This window comes from Solea solea, chromosome 4, assembly GCF_958295425.1.
Source record: "Solea solea chromosome 4, fSolSol10.1, whole genome shotgun sequence".
Taxonomy (NCBI): domain Eukaryota; kingdom Metazoa; phylum Chordata; class Actinopteri; order Pleuronectiformes; family Soleidae; genus Solea; species Solea solea.
In genome coordinates this window covers 17,432,746-17,445,914 of record NC_081137.1, presented here as the reverse complement: position 1 = coordinate 17,445,914, position 13,169 = coordinate 17,432,746, and the positions used below count along the sequence as shown (strand labels likewise).

The 13,169-nt window shown below is 43.4% G+C and overlaps 1 protein-coding gene across 5 annotated transcripts in view; it reads right to left on the bottom strand.

The window, feature by feature from the left end:
• Positions 1-12,358, bottom strand: part of robo3 (roundabout, axon guidance receptor, homolog 3 (Drosophila)) — a 159,656-nt gene extending 147,298 nt beyond the window's left edge. For 3 of the 5 annotated variants that reach the window (XM_058627181.1, XM_058627184.1, XM_058627187.1), the window contains exon 1: positions 11,853-12,357. In XM_058627181.1, coding sequence (XP_058483164.1) covers positions 11,853-12,006 — 154 coding nt within the window. In that variant the 5' untranslated portion in view covers positions 12,007-12,357. Of the gene's footprint in view, positions 1-11,852 lie in introns of all 5 variants that reach the window. The other 2 variants (XM_058627182.1, XM_058627185.1) reach the window with 2 other exon arrangements.
• Positions 12,359-13,169: the final 811 nt, after the last annotated feature.

Genomic DNA, 13,169 nt, shown 5'->3' with positions numbered 1-13,169 from the left:
AGGTCATCTTTGATGAACCTATGTTATGACTATAGCAAACACACCTTTAAAATACGGGACAGGTCCTTCCTTGACTGCCTCATTTCCTCATTTCTTGGTGTCGCTGATTCCACCAAATGTTGACATAACTGCAGCAGGTGATTGTGGAGGTCCATGAGGTTCATTAGACTCACTCAGTACATTTACATGCACCGTTTAATCGAGCTAAGGCCGTAGTCCGACTAAGACGGGTAAGTGGACAACTCGCTGAGTCTGGGTATACATGCGGAGAGATTTATTGGCCATGTATGTCTGACTCGGCTTCCGTAGCTAGCTGTGAGCTAGCACGTATTGAATCAGTTTCCTGTAGCCCTTTTACTGCCGTTCATATGTGGTCTCCTTCTACTTCCAGGTCAAAGACCGTGGAGGAAACTTCAGACTCCAGTCTGACTAAGAGTATACATGCAGGAGTAATCGGACTATGTTAGTCCGACTAAGACTGGACTAGATTTTAATCAGACTAACCATGTTTACATGACATTAAGAAAACCAAATCTAACCTTTAACATGCATTTGGCACTGACTGTCACCTTCATGAAACAACTTTGAGACTTCTACTTTATCACTTTATAGTTTATATCACAAGAGGGTAAACTGTGGCCAATCACCCAATCAATATTTGAATTACACCATGAAAGTGCTTCATAGAAACTGCATGGGCCAAAATAGGATAAAAAACAAAACAAAAAACAAAATATAAAATGCTGAAAATTAAGTGCCATAGAATAGATTACAGAACTATATGCAAAAATAAATAATTGACTAGTCGTAATATTAGGGATGGGACGATACCACTTTTTGGTGTCCGATACCGATATCACAAACTTGGGTGTCTAGGGTTGACCATTTATGAACGTATGAAGCTGTTAACAACACATTTCAAACGTGACTCAGCTACAAAACTAATCCCGCACCATTACAACACCCACAGAAACCTGCACTGTTGATAAAGGGCAGGTTGACTCGTTGGATTCATACTGTTTACATCCAATTCTAAAATCTGCAGCTTCAAAAAAGTAAGAAGAAGAAACAGAGATTCATCAGACATGTAGCCAGGCTACATGTCAGTGAGTCTACATCAACAGCAGGGGTTTTTATTAAAGTGTGCCGTGAGTGCACAGATGTTCTTATCACTTAAGCAGCAAGCTTATTATCCTACAGATTTCTTCCTTTTTTTTCCCGTCTTTACTTTTCATTAGTTTTTGTTTGGGCTGACACGGCAGCGGTGTGTTTGTTCTCTCCGTGTGCTCCCTGTCACAAAGTTAAATTGAATAAAACCTAATCAAAGTGACATTTACTTTACATTGCGCAGCTATTTTAATTAACCGCCCCAAGTCAAATTGTCACATCTCATGCGGAGATCAGAGATAACGCGAGGCAGCGGTACGAAATGTCAGAATTTAAATATTTGACAAACGTACGTTTTTAATTTGTTACATTGCGTTGATATGTGGGCAATTAAAAGTTAACTTTAGTCCATCTGAAGAAGAAAGTGTGTTTGGGGGGAGATATTTATATCTTTATAGGTCCAAAAAATTTACAAACCTGTCTTTGTGGGGACATTTTGACTGGTCACTTACAGTAGTTCTTATGGTTAAAGGGCTGTTTCACCCATTTGTTTTCACTTGGTCAAATGAAGAATACACTTAAAATCATTATGATGCTATTTTAATTGATTTCATTTTTCAGATCTTTTACTCACTTGCTGTAATTGACAGAAACACAGTGAAGAGCAGAGCGAGGCTTTTATTTTCTTTGAAGGGAAGTGACTTTGACGTCGACTTTTTCATTTCATCTTTTTTCAATCCAAACTTCCTCTGTTGTTGTGGGAATGAGACGTGTATCTCAGATCCACTGTCTGATGAGCAAATAACACATTTATTCCTGGAAATTATTAAAAAAAACTATATTTTTTGGGTGAAATTACCCTTTTAAATTATATATACAGTATACAGTGTCCTCACTTAGATAGAAAAACAAGTTTGTGTATATGTGTGTGTGGCTTTTTCAATATATGAATATGGATATTATTAGTAAATTAGTGTTTACTTAGTAAATTGCCCAGTAATTGATGCAGGTGCGGTTCTGTGGCACACACACACAGGTTAGGACACAGCCTAAACAAAACCTTATCCCTGACCTGAACCGTAACTCGTTAATGCCTAATCTTAACCTCCCCATAATCCATAATCTTAGCCCTAAACTTCACCTGTAACGCAAAAATGAGGTCCTGCCTTAATTAGGACCAGGTTGTGGTCTCCATGACAATGATACATCACCCCGTTTATGCCGCAAAAGGTCCTTAAGAGGTACCAAATACATGCACGGCACACACTTAAAATATCAGCTAATTAATCAACATTGGCATGTGGTATGACAGATTCATCGGAGCATAAACTGAGACCATGCGTCAAATCATAATGAACTAATCATACAGTGGATGAGTTACCGCTTCAGGACACTGAATATCATTTCTGTATTCATCCAGCGTGGAATGAATCAATGTATGGATTCGGCACGAGAGCGGCAGCTAAAGAGCAGTCATTCTTCTGGTTTTAATTCATTTACTGTAGAATCAATTTATTCACAGTCGCCGCTGCAATCAACCGTTTTTTGTTTTTTTTTCATTTTATTTCCCACGGAGATGTTGCCAAAACAAGACTCTGCACTTGGACGCAGAGGAGATTCATATTTCAAGGCCACATTTTGGCTGCACAAATACAGTCCGAGCTCAGCAAAAAAACAAAAAATGACAGGGCTAAATTAAAATGGGGGTTGAAAATGTTTAAGAGTCTGAAGAGAAATGAAAGCACTAGATTTGTTTTCGAGCTTTGTGGAGTGAATCATGCACAGCACGGACATCTGTGCATATTCACACACACACACACAGAGCTGAAAACACTCTATGTGGCAGGAGGACGAACATATTACGGCGTAAAATACAAATCCGCCATGTGTGAGCCGCACTGCTCACGCTACTGTTTTCATATTTTTAGTATTCATGGGCATGCATGACCAATAGTGTTGACACTGTCACTGCCTGTTTCTTTCCCCCACAAATGGATTTAAAAGGTAATTGGCAGCGGAATTGGGATGTGAGATGGATTTTAGAGACAGCTATATGTGTTACAGTGTGTGTGTGTGTGTGTGGGTTCTTGTATCTGTGGCTTTGCGAGGACCAGAAATCGTATAAAACCCTATGGAGTGAGGACACTTTGGCAAAGTGAGGACATCTTGGCAGGTCCTCACTTTTTTGAGGAGCTTTTTGGGGAGTTAAGACCTGGTTTTAGTGTTATGGTTAGAATTGGGTTTAGGTTAGGGCCGTGGTTCTCAATTATTTTCTGTTACGCCCCCCCTAGAGGACAGAGATTTTTTCATATTTTTGCATTTTGTGTCTGCACTACAGTGCATTTATATTTTTTAAACAACAATGGCGATTAAACTAAATATTAAATACAAGAAACAGGTAATTGTCAGATACCCCTTAGGATGAAGTTACAATGCCTTTTTTGGTAAGTTTGTAAAACGGAACCTTTAACTTAATTAACTTGAATTAACCTTACACAAATAAGTAATATTGAGATCATGAGTTAAATAATAATCGGCCATTGACGATGATTAAAAAATGGCAAAATCTTTCAAATCAAATTTTAAAATGGTTTTCCCCTTGTAATTTGATTTATGAATATAAATTATTAATATTCTATCTAATATCTATTTTATAAAGAAATTGCTCTAGTTCATTCAATATTAAGAACCCCGTCGTTGACCCGAATATCTCTATCCGTCTCAAACGTACAGTAAGTCTCCATTAATGCAATAATAATGTGCTGCGGCGACATTTCTGACACCCATTCATGACTAATCACACGGGACTGGAATAACAATAGAGGGCAGCAGGGGCAGCAGGGGCAGCTGTGAGCAACAAAGACACTGTGTCATCACGCTCAATAAACTCAGGGGCAGCTACGACTCACTTCAGATGCTGTGAGGATGGATGGAGGGATGGAGGGAGGGAGGGAGGGAGGGAGGGGTTGACCCTCTACTGCGGGGGTTGTAGTCGGGTTAGGGGTTACGACCTCTCTGGGTGACCCTCTAGTCATCGGCACACTTAACCCCTCATTTTGAGTGACCCCCTCCTCGTACGCGAGCTTCAGATGATTGATACTGACGGCCTCTTTATATACTGAAGTTCTCAGTTGGGAAAGGGTTCATTAAAGGAGACATTGATTCTTTTTTTTTGTGTCCCGATTTGGTTTATTTAAACAATGCATGTGTTTAGACCATTAACTTGCTGAATCCTAGGCTTATATATTGGAACATGTTCAGAACACTATTAACTGTGTTTACAAAGTAGACCGAGCCACACTACCACATGAGATACCATTAAAATATTCATACGCTAACATACGGACGGAAACTTGAAAAGATATGAATCCCCTGTGACATAAAATAAGCAAAAATAGAACGGTTAAACTGCAGCTTTTGTGATTTGCTCATGGCAAATGTCTCCAGTTGAAAAAACAAAGTACAAGTTTGAAAGTTGTACTTGCCCGGACACGTATAGTCTCAACTTTGTGATTATTTCACGAGCTACCGCGGAACACATTTAAAGAGCGAGGCATAAAAATGCTGATACAATGGCCGGGTTTTTATTTTTATGTAAAATGAGTTACAGACACAGGCGCCCTGTCAGCTTTTCCATTATCGCAAACTAAAACAGTCCCATCTCCGAAGAGAAAGGGACATAACGCTCATTCATTTATTTATTCCTGTAAATCTGTAAACAGCATGCCACCCCCCCCGTGGAACAAACCCGCATTATCATACTCTCATCTCCCTCCACACTTTGTGAAATTGAATGAATGCCACACAGACAATTATACGACGTCCAGGAAGTTATCATCGCTAATCCATACCTAACACTAATCTTCAGCCACACATTGCACCTGACGTGTGAATCTAACCACCGTCCTCGATCTTATCATCGTTCCAATGTGGTCGTGGTCATCACCTGAGGAAGCTGTCCAAGCTTCTATTAGCATATGCAGAAATATTTTTCTGCTTACAAAGTAGCTTCACTTGCCCTCTCGCACTGGCTCTCCTTCTCCTTCTCTCCTCCTCCTCCTTCAGTGTCCATTTTCACTAAACCTCATTACCATTTCCACTTGGTTATGTACATAATTCTGCATATTATCCCAGACATAGGGGGCTAATAGACGCCACTGCACCAAAAAAAAAGGGTCTATCTGATAAAGTCAGACGGACAAACTAACTTTTTGGTTCTCTATTTGTTTCCTTTGTCTCTATATTCACCAAAAAAAAACAAAAAAAACACTCGGTCCAGGTTCATCCAAACCCACTGATCATTTACTGCTTCACAGAACTCTCGGGCCAGCGTTTCTTTCAACAGTCAGCCCATGCCGCCGCTAAAGATTGAGGCTTCAGAGTGAAAGTGTGTGGACGATGAGATGCCGCGGTCCGCCCGCGTTTGATGGAAACCCCGACAAGGAGGCTCAAGCTGATCGCAGCCGAGAACACGCTGAGATGATCTGTCTGTAATTGGGCGCCCAGCTTGACTGCTGAGGTGACTCTGAGCCTGCCGAGCACCGCCTGATGTTCCTCATCCTCCAACCCAGAGAAGAGAGCGAGGAGGGAGGGTTCTTACGGGGCAGGATGGGAGGAACAGATGGAGGTATAATGTGGAGGAGCACATGAAAGGTGGAGAAGAAGAAGGGGAGGGGGATATGTATGTAGATCGTTCATTAACAAGCGGCTGCCACACACATAATGCTTACTGTACGTTCGGAATGCATTCGCTCGATTTTTCTTTTTCTATTTATCTTTTTCGGTGATGTTTTATCCCCATAGTGTGGGGATAAACACAATCCTGTTTATGTCACAGCTGTGCCCATAAATCAAAGGGGAATTGAAAGAAAAATTGAGGTGAGGCCGATAGTGAAAGTGGGCAAATATAGAGTGAGATGGAAGAGGAGGTGAAAGGAACGGAGGATGAGCGATGGAGGGGTGGGAGAGATAAAAGCAGACGAGGTGGCGCACAGGTGATGAAGAAGAGGGAGGAGCAGATTCCTGAAAGCTTTATCCGAATGGTGTTTTTTTTTTTTTTTTACCAAATTTGTCTAGAATATACATTTTTTACCCATTTTAAGTTCCAACCTTCACTTTTATTGTACGAACAGGTCAGACTCAAGGGTCAACCCACCATTGATTTGAGAAGTCCTGTTTTGAAGCCTTGAAGTGATTCACAGACCAACTAGCAAATCAAGAGAGGACTACAGGTGTCACGTTTATATATCAAAATGCAGATATCTGTTGAAAATATACAGTCTAGAGGTGAATCAGACTCTCTGAAGTTGTTACATGTGATCAGGCAGAGAGTGGTGTGAGCGCAGCTTGGACTTATAGGGACATTTGATTGAATATCTTAGAAGGAATAGTCTGTCAAGCACTTTTTGCTCCAACTTGAAACTATCAGACAGCCATGGTAAGGACCGCTGCTCTTGTAAAGTTCTGACACTGTGGGATATTTGCAAAAAAAGTTATTTCTATGATTCCAGTGTGTGTCTGACATAGTACTTACATACTTGTCTTCTTACAGTGGCTCTTCCAACTAAGTCTCAAAGAAAGAAACACTTCTAATCTCATTTAAGTCAACTGATGCTCTGCTCGTGTGTTAAGGACCATTTTATGCCGACAGTTTACACCAAAGTTGAGTAACGATGCCGAGGCTGTCAGTTTAGCTCTGAAAAACACCCCAGCTGAACAAGTACATGTGATGGTGGCAGTCAAACACTGCATTACAGTGGACGAACGTGAACTCCACTTCACTATTCATTCAAATCGTCTCTGATAATTAAAATCTTTTCGCCAAATAACGCTCCGCAGAGCATTGCCAGGCGTGCCTGTGTGTGTGTGTGTGTGAAAAGTCCCGACCCCCGCCTGCCAGAATAATGGCCGCGCTTTGGGCCGGGCGCCAACAGTGTGACGAGATCAGAACCCTCCACGCCCTGCCCTTACTATGGTCTGTCTGGCCAGCCACCGCTGAGCCCTCGCCAGTCATCACACATTCCCTTTCTAGTGCACTACAAAGTCCCCAGCTGCGGCCACACCGCCAACATCAGCAGCCGCTCGCCGAGAAAGGTCACGTCTAATGATGTGGACGTCGCGCTAGAGGTTTGTGTCTGTGGTGTTTCACCTTTTGTTTTCACACACACACACATTCCTACAGCCTCTGTAAACAGCGCCACACATTATTCACACACTGACAGCAATTCGGGGCTCAGTGTTTTGCCCAAGGACACTTCAGTATGCAGACCGGAGGAACCGACCTTCTGGTTAGTGGACGACCCGCTCTACCTCCTGAGCCACAGCTACCGTTGTTGGCAGAGTGAAGCCGAGGTGAGAATGAGGGGAGACAACTGTTGGTTTCCCTGAGCTCGACTCACTCTATGAATAAACATGTCAAAGAATCTATTAATAATGCATTTCTATGAGCCAGACATGGCCAGTGAATAAATGTGTGGAATATAGTAACAATAATGAAGTGGATGTAGTGAATGCTTACATTTTATCCTCTGTTTTATTGATCCTTTCTAAATTTGACTCATCTGACAACTGTAGATGGCTAACCTGAACCTGAGTCAGATAGTTAGGAAACCTCAGTTAACGGACAAGTATAAGAGATAAAATAGAGAATTATTTGTTGTTTTTTTGGGTCATTTTGTCTTTTGTCAGTCAAGAGTGAGAGATGAGGTTAGAGTGGTGAAGTGGTGACCCACACACCATGTGGTACACACCCTGAACTCTCAGTATCGACTGCAAATCAAAAAAAGTAAAACATCATCAGAGAACAGTCACGCCTCGTGAAAGAAGGATTTTCGCTGCATTCAGCTGTACTGCAAGCGTCTAATCCTCACATCTGCTGTGCTGGAAAAAAAAGAGAAAGAAAATAATGAGCTGTTCTTTTGAACAACTTTTTCTGATGTTGTTTTTATACTGTGTGGATGAAACACAGAGGAACACGTTGACTAAATCCACTGTGCAATGACAATGACAATGGGGAAAAAGAACCCTTGTGCAGGTGCTGACTCGGTTCACACCGCCTCACGCAGTCAGCTCACGGTTTCCGTGTGAAGGAAGTTTAACCCTCCCCTCAGAACTCCTGGTGGGCTTCATGGCACCACGCTGACCGCCTTCCCTCTGTAGTTTTCCAGAGCCTCCTTTTTGAATTCAGAGCGTGCAAATTGAACGGGCTTCGACTTTGCAAAATGCTGATTTTGCGGCGATAAAGATTCTGCAGGCGGCTCCGCTTCAGACCTTGCACAAATAAAGTCAGTTGTGGCCGATGTGTATGGGGGATATGCCTTCATGGGATTTGCATATTGAAATATTTTTGGATTAATTAGCAAGTAAAATGCACACACACACAGAGAATAGACACACACTGGCTTAATGCCCCCCCCCCCACCCCCTCGCAGATTTATAGTGAGCAGAGCAAAGGGGAGCCTTCTTGACCTCAATGAAGGGACAAATGGCTGCATTAGTGCCCATAAATTACAATACACACACGCACACAATCACGGTGCAGCAGCAGACGCCGTCTGCACCGGTCGCATAAATGCACAGATGCCTATGTATATGTGTACACACACACAAACACGGCATATGACAACACAATAGTATACACAACAACAGTGAGAAACATGTGCTTATGATACGATTCTGCTTTAATGTATTCCCATTTTTTATAAAAAAAACTAAAACCTAAGCTGAGGCTTATATTGATTACAATGTAACCACACTAATGAGGACTTTTACATCTTTATAGCAGATTTGGGGAAGGATTTAGTCGATGCGCGCTGGCCTTTCATTAAAAATTTCCATATCGATTCACAAGTCAAACAAGCCCTTAAAGCTCTGGGTTTTTTTGTGTTTTTTTTTACCTGTTCCCGAAAGAGTGCCTGTCTTAACACAGAGATTATGAACGTCACAGAAGTTGTCCCGGCGCACAAATAAGACGACGTGTGGATGGAAAGTGGGAATTGAAGCAGTTCAGAGGAAGGTTCTCTGTGTTTTTGTCCGCACGAAGCATTCTTCACGCCGTCGAATGAAGCCATTTGGACTTCAGCGGCCCAAGAATCAACCGACCACTCGATAAACAAACGTGTCTGTCAGGTGTAATCAGGTAATGGTTAGACGCCGCGCGCCTCAGTCGCGGGACTTGAAAAATCCCAAAACAAAACGTCGATAGAGAAAACAGGCGAGGTGCGATAACGTGGGGAGGGAAAAAAAGAGTGTGTGAGCGAGTGAAAGAACTAATAGATAAACTTGCCAGTCCCCAGCACTGCACTGTTGTGTTTGAGTGAATTGTCCATTATTTGCCAAATTGGTTATCGGCCCGCGATGCATTGATTTTCCCATTGAGCCTCCCTCTGAGCTCCGGGTCAACCCACACAAGCTGTCCGCCCACCGCTTTGCTATCGAGCTCCTCGCCTGGATACCCATGGCTTGACCAGCAGAGCTCACCCCACCCACGCCCCCCCCCCCCATGAAGCAGGCACACAATGGCTGGAAAAATACATCTCTATCATGGCCAAAGATAATAAATAATACGCGGGGGAAATCAATCTAAAATCTGGGCAAGGACCACAAAGGGACGTTTTGTTGTGAGTGAAATTGCTAGTTATACTTTTTTTTTTTCTGTGAGGAAACAGTGACATCGATTTCCTGAGCAGATGGGAATTTAGATATCAGTGTTTGGCTTTCATTCTCTCCATGCGGTTGATCTATATCCTTCACACCTCCCTCCACAATGGAAACACCTTGTGTACTTTATCTCAACGACCACTAACTAGTCGATCTATTACACACCGCTCTCTCATTTGGACTCCATGAATGCATCGGCGTCACTTAAAAAGATTGCGGCGGGGGGAGAATGTGTCCGTGGGAGCTCTGGGGGGAAAGATCCCACAGAATATGAAGGCAGATGCACGCGAGGCACGTCTGCCTATCAGTGATGCTCAGCGGCAGATAGATTCCCCTCAAATGGATTCATTGTTCCTCCTCTCGCGTCGCACGCTCGCTTTCTCATCGGGGGCCGCTATAGATCTCAGGAGTGCGCGCCGCTCTCAATCTACACTCCATTAGAGCGCGTGGATGGAAAGAGAGAAAGGGATAGAAGTGTGCGGCCGGCGAATGTGGAGCTATAAACTCGGCATTACCAATACGGCCAGCAGCGCTGCTGCTTAAAGATGGGTTATTGGGATGATGGTGGTGGTGGTGGTGGTGGCTGGGGCATAGAGGGGAATCTAACTTTCTCACACTAGTGTTCACTCATCAAAAGGCAAAGCTCGCTCCCCCTCTGTGACAAAACACACACAGATTATCTACACACACTCACAGAGGGGAGACACACATCCTCAGGCTTAAAATTGAAACAGCTGGATATTAAATACACAGAAAGAAAGAAGGAAGGAAGAATGGAAGAGGACCAGAGTCTGGTCTGATCTGAGGCTCTTGCCAAAGTTAGAGGCAAGATTTGAATTGTGGTTAGGTCAAGGTTAGGGTTACAGTTTAGGTTCCAAATGAAGTAGTGAGTCAATGCAAACTCCTGTGTGTGTGAATGTCATTGGTATGGTATGGTGGTCTTTTGACTTAACTTCCCCCTATTCAAACACACACACATGCAGACACAATTACTGAAACACACGTGTGTGCATACACGGCCCCTGCCGTCAGAGCCGCTCCCAGCGGGTACATTTCATGACATCCTCATCGTAAACCTGCGCCGACACGCAATTAAACCACACTTCCTTCCACCACGGCCATTAAAAAAAACATCAACAACAACAACAACACAGCTTTTGTGAATTCCACTTGGAGAACAACAGAGAGGCAGGTGCTGCGAGACCGAGTCTCATCACTGACACGGCGGGAGAGAGACTAAGAAGGCTATAGCGGCTAAAAGTTAAGGAGATGTGACAGCTCCGCTCCATCATGCCTGACAGCAGACAGCTTCATTTACCGGCGCGAGCAGACTGCCGGCTCGTGCCTCTGCAAAACCCAGCGCGTTATTGGGTGATGCTTTCTCTCGCTCGCTCTCTCTCCCACTCTCTCCTTTTCTCACTCACTTGCTCTGTCAAATTTCACTCACAGCCCACAAAACACTCTGTCAGGAGTGCGATCCATCATCCCAGATCATCTGCTGCTGACCCGTTCCATTTTCAGAGGGACAGACATGCTAATATTTTACCTCTAAATAGCTGGAGCTTTTATCCAAAATGGGGTTTTACTGTGGCAAAGCTGTACAGCATATTGATACACGGTCAACATCATTTCGTGGACACCCATTATGCATGCTCCATCGGATAGGGGCTGCGACGATTATTTGATTATTCAGTTATTAAATGTGAATCTTTTGTGGTTTCTTTGCTCTATTTAGCAAAGAAATCATTAAGACTGAATTATTTTTGGCTTGTGGATAAAACTAAAAAAGACATTCAAGGAACCTCATCAATTCCAGGTTTTCTGACATTTTATGGACCAAACAAGAAAGTAATGGACAAATCGTCTGATCTTAATTTGGATTAAAAATCATGCAACTCTTACAATTCCTATTCCACTTTTCCCACACTTCCCTCCCTCCAAGGCTCTGTATTTATAACTTGACATTATCATCACAAAAGAAGAAGAAGGAAGTATTTTTAGGAAAAAAAACAAAAACATGGTGGTCCTCGTGGACCTCACGGAGTGTCAGGAAAAGAGGGCAAGAGAGAGAGAGAGGAGAGTCTTACCGTTGGAGCCGCTGAAGTTTCCCCAGTCGAGCAGGGAGCTATTGAAGGAGGGCAGTGACACGTTGAAGAACGGATCGGTGCCGTTCGACGGACCTCGCATCGTGTCGCTGAACAGGTTCATCTGCAGCAGGGTCTTTATCAGATAGCGCAGCATCTTGCCCCCAACACAGGGACGTGCACTCCCAGTCCGCTGAAGGGTATCACAGTCCTTTACTCTCCCTTTACTTCCCTCGCGTGTGTGCAGAGATGAAGTGAGAAGTGTCTTTATGATCCCAAACTGAATTCACTTGTGTTCGTCAAACTGCAAGAAAACAGAGCAGGAAACAGAGTGGAGGAAAAAAAAAAAGAAAGAAAACAAAGTTGAGATGATGAATTGGTCGCTGATGTCACAGAGTGAGTTGATGGGGGCCCCCCCAGCTGTGAGTGAATCCCTCTGGTTCCTCCCCAGCATCGGATTGTGCCCGTCTTCCCTGCTCCTTTTGTTCTGCGATCACATAACTTCACACGCTGTCTGCCACAACACAAACACCGCAGCCGCTCGCCAGTGTAAAAGAATCCAGCAACGTAATGATGACCCTTTCGGATTTGCTGCGCTCCTCTCTCCAACCCCTCCCTCTTGGCTCCTCCTGTGTCCCTCCCTCCGCTGCTCTCCCCCTCCTCCTCCTCCTCCTCCTCTCTCTCTCTCTTTCTGACTCCGTGATGGGCTCCCGGGAGGTCCAGAGGGGAGAGAGAGAGCAGGTGCTGTTGGCAATAAATGTTTAATTATTAGATTAATAATGATCCCGGGAGGCTCTACATCAGGGTGGCGGCGAATAAACTTACTGTCACTGCTTTTACACCAAACAACACACACACCTGCATATGGGTCACACCATATGCATAAATGCATGCGTACAGTATGTGTTAGACAAACAAACATGTGGACAAGCCCAACTCCTGCTGCTTCATGTGTCACTGTGTTTGTTTTTCCACTTCGACATGCCAATATCTTTATGAAAATGCTCAGGAGTGCATGAAACAACAGAATCCAACCGCTGCTAGAGCCAAATTATTCTAACAATGAAGGATGTGCCTGATTTCATTTGAAACGACATTCAATGATGTGTTTTAGTTTCCTCTTTTATGGCAAACACAGCCTTACTTTTAAGATTTTAGGATAAGCGACGTGAAACGAATGCATTGTCAATTAGATGCACATGATGAAGTCATAAAGCTTTAGAGCGGCGCCTGCATTATTCATCAATATTCATCAAAGCTCGGGTTGTTTTGTAAATGTTTTGCTCCTAAAAACTGGAATATGAGCTGTACCAAAACAGC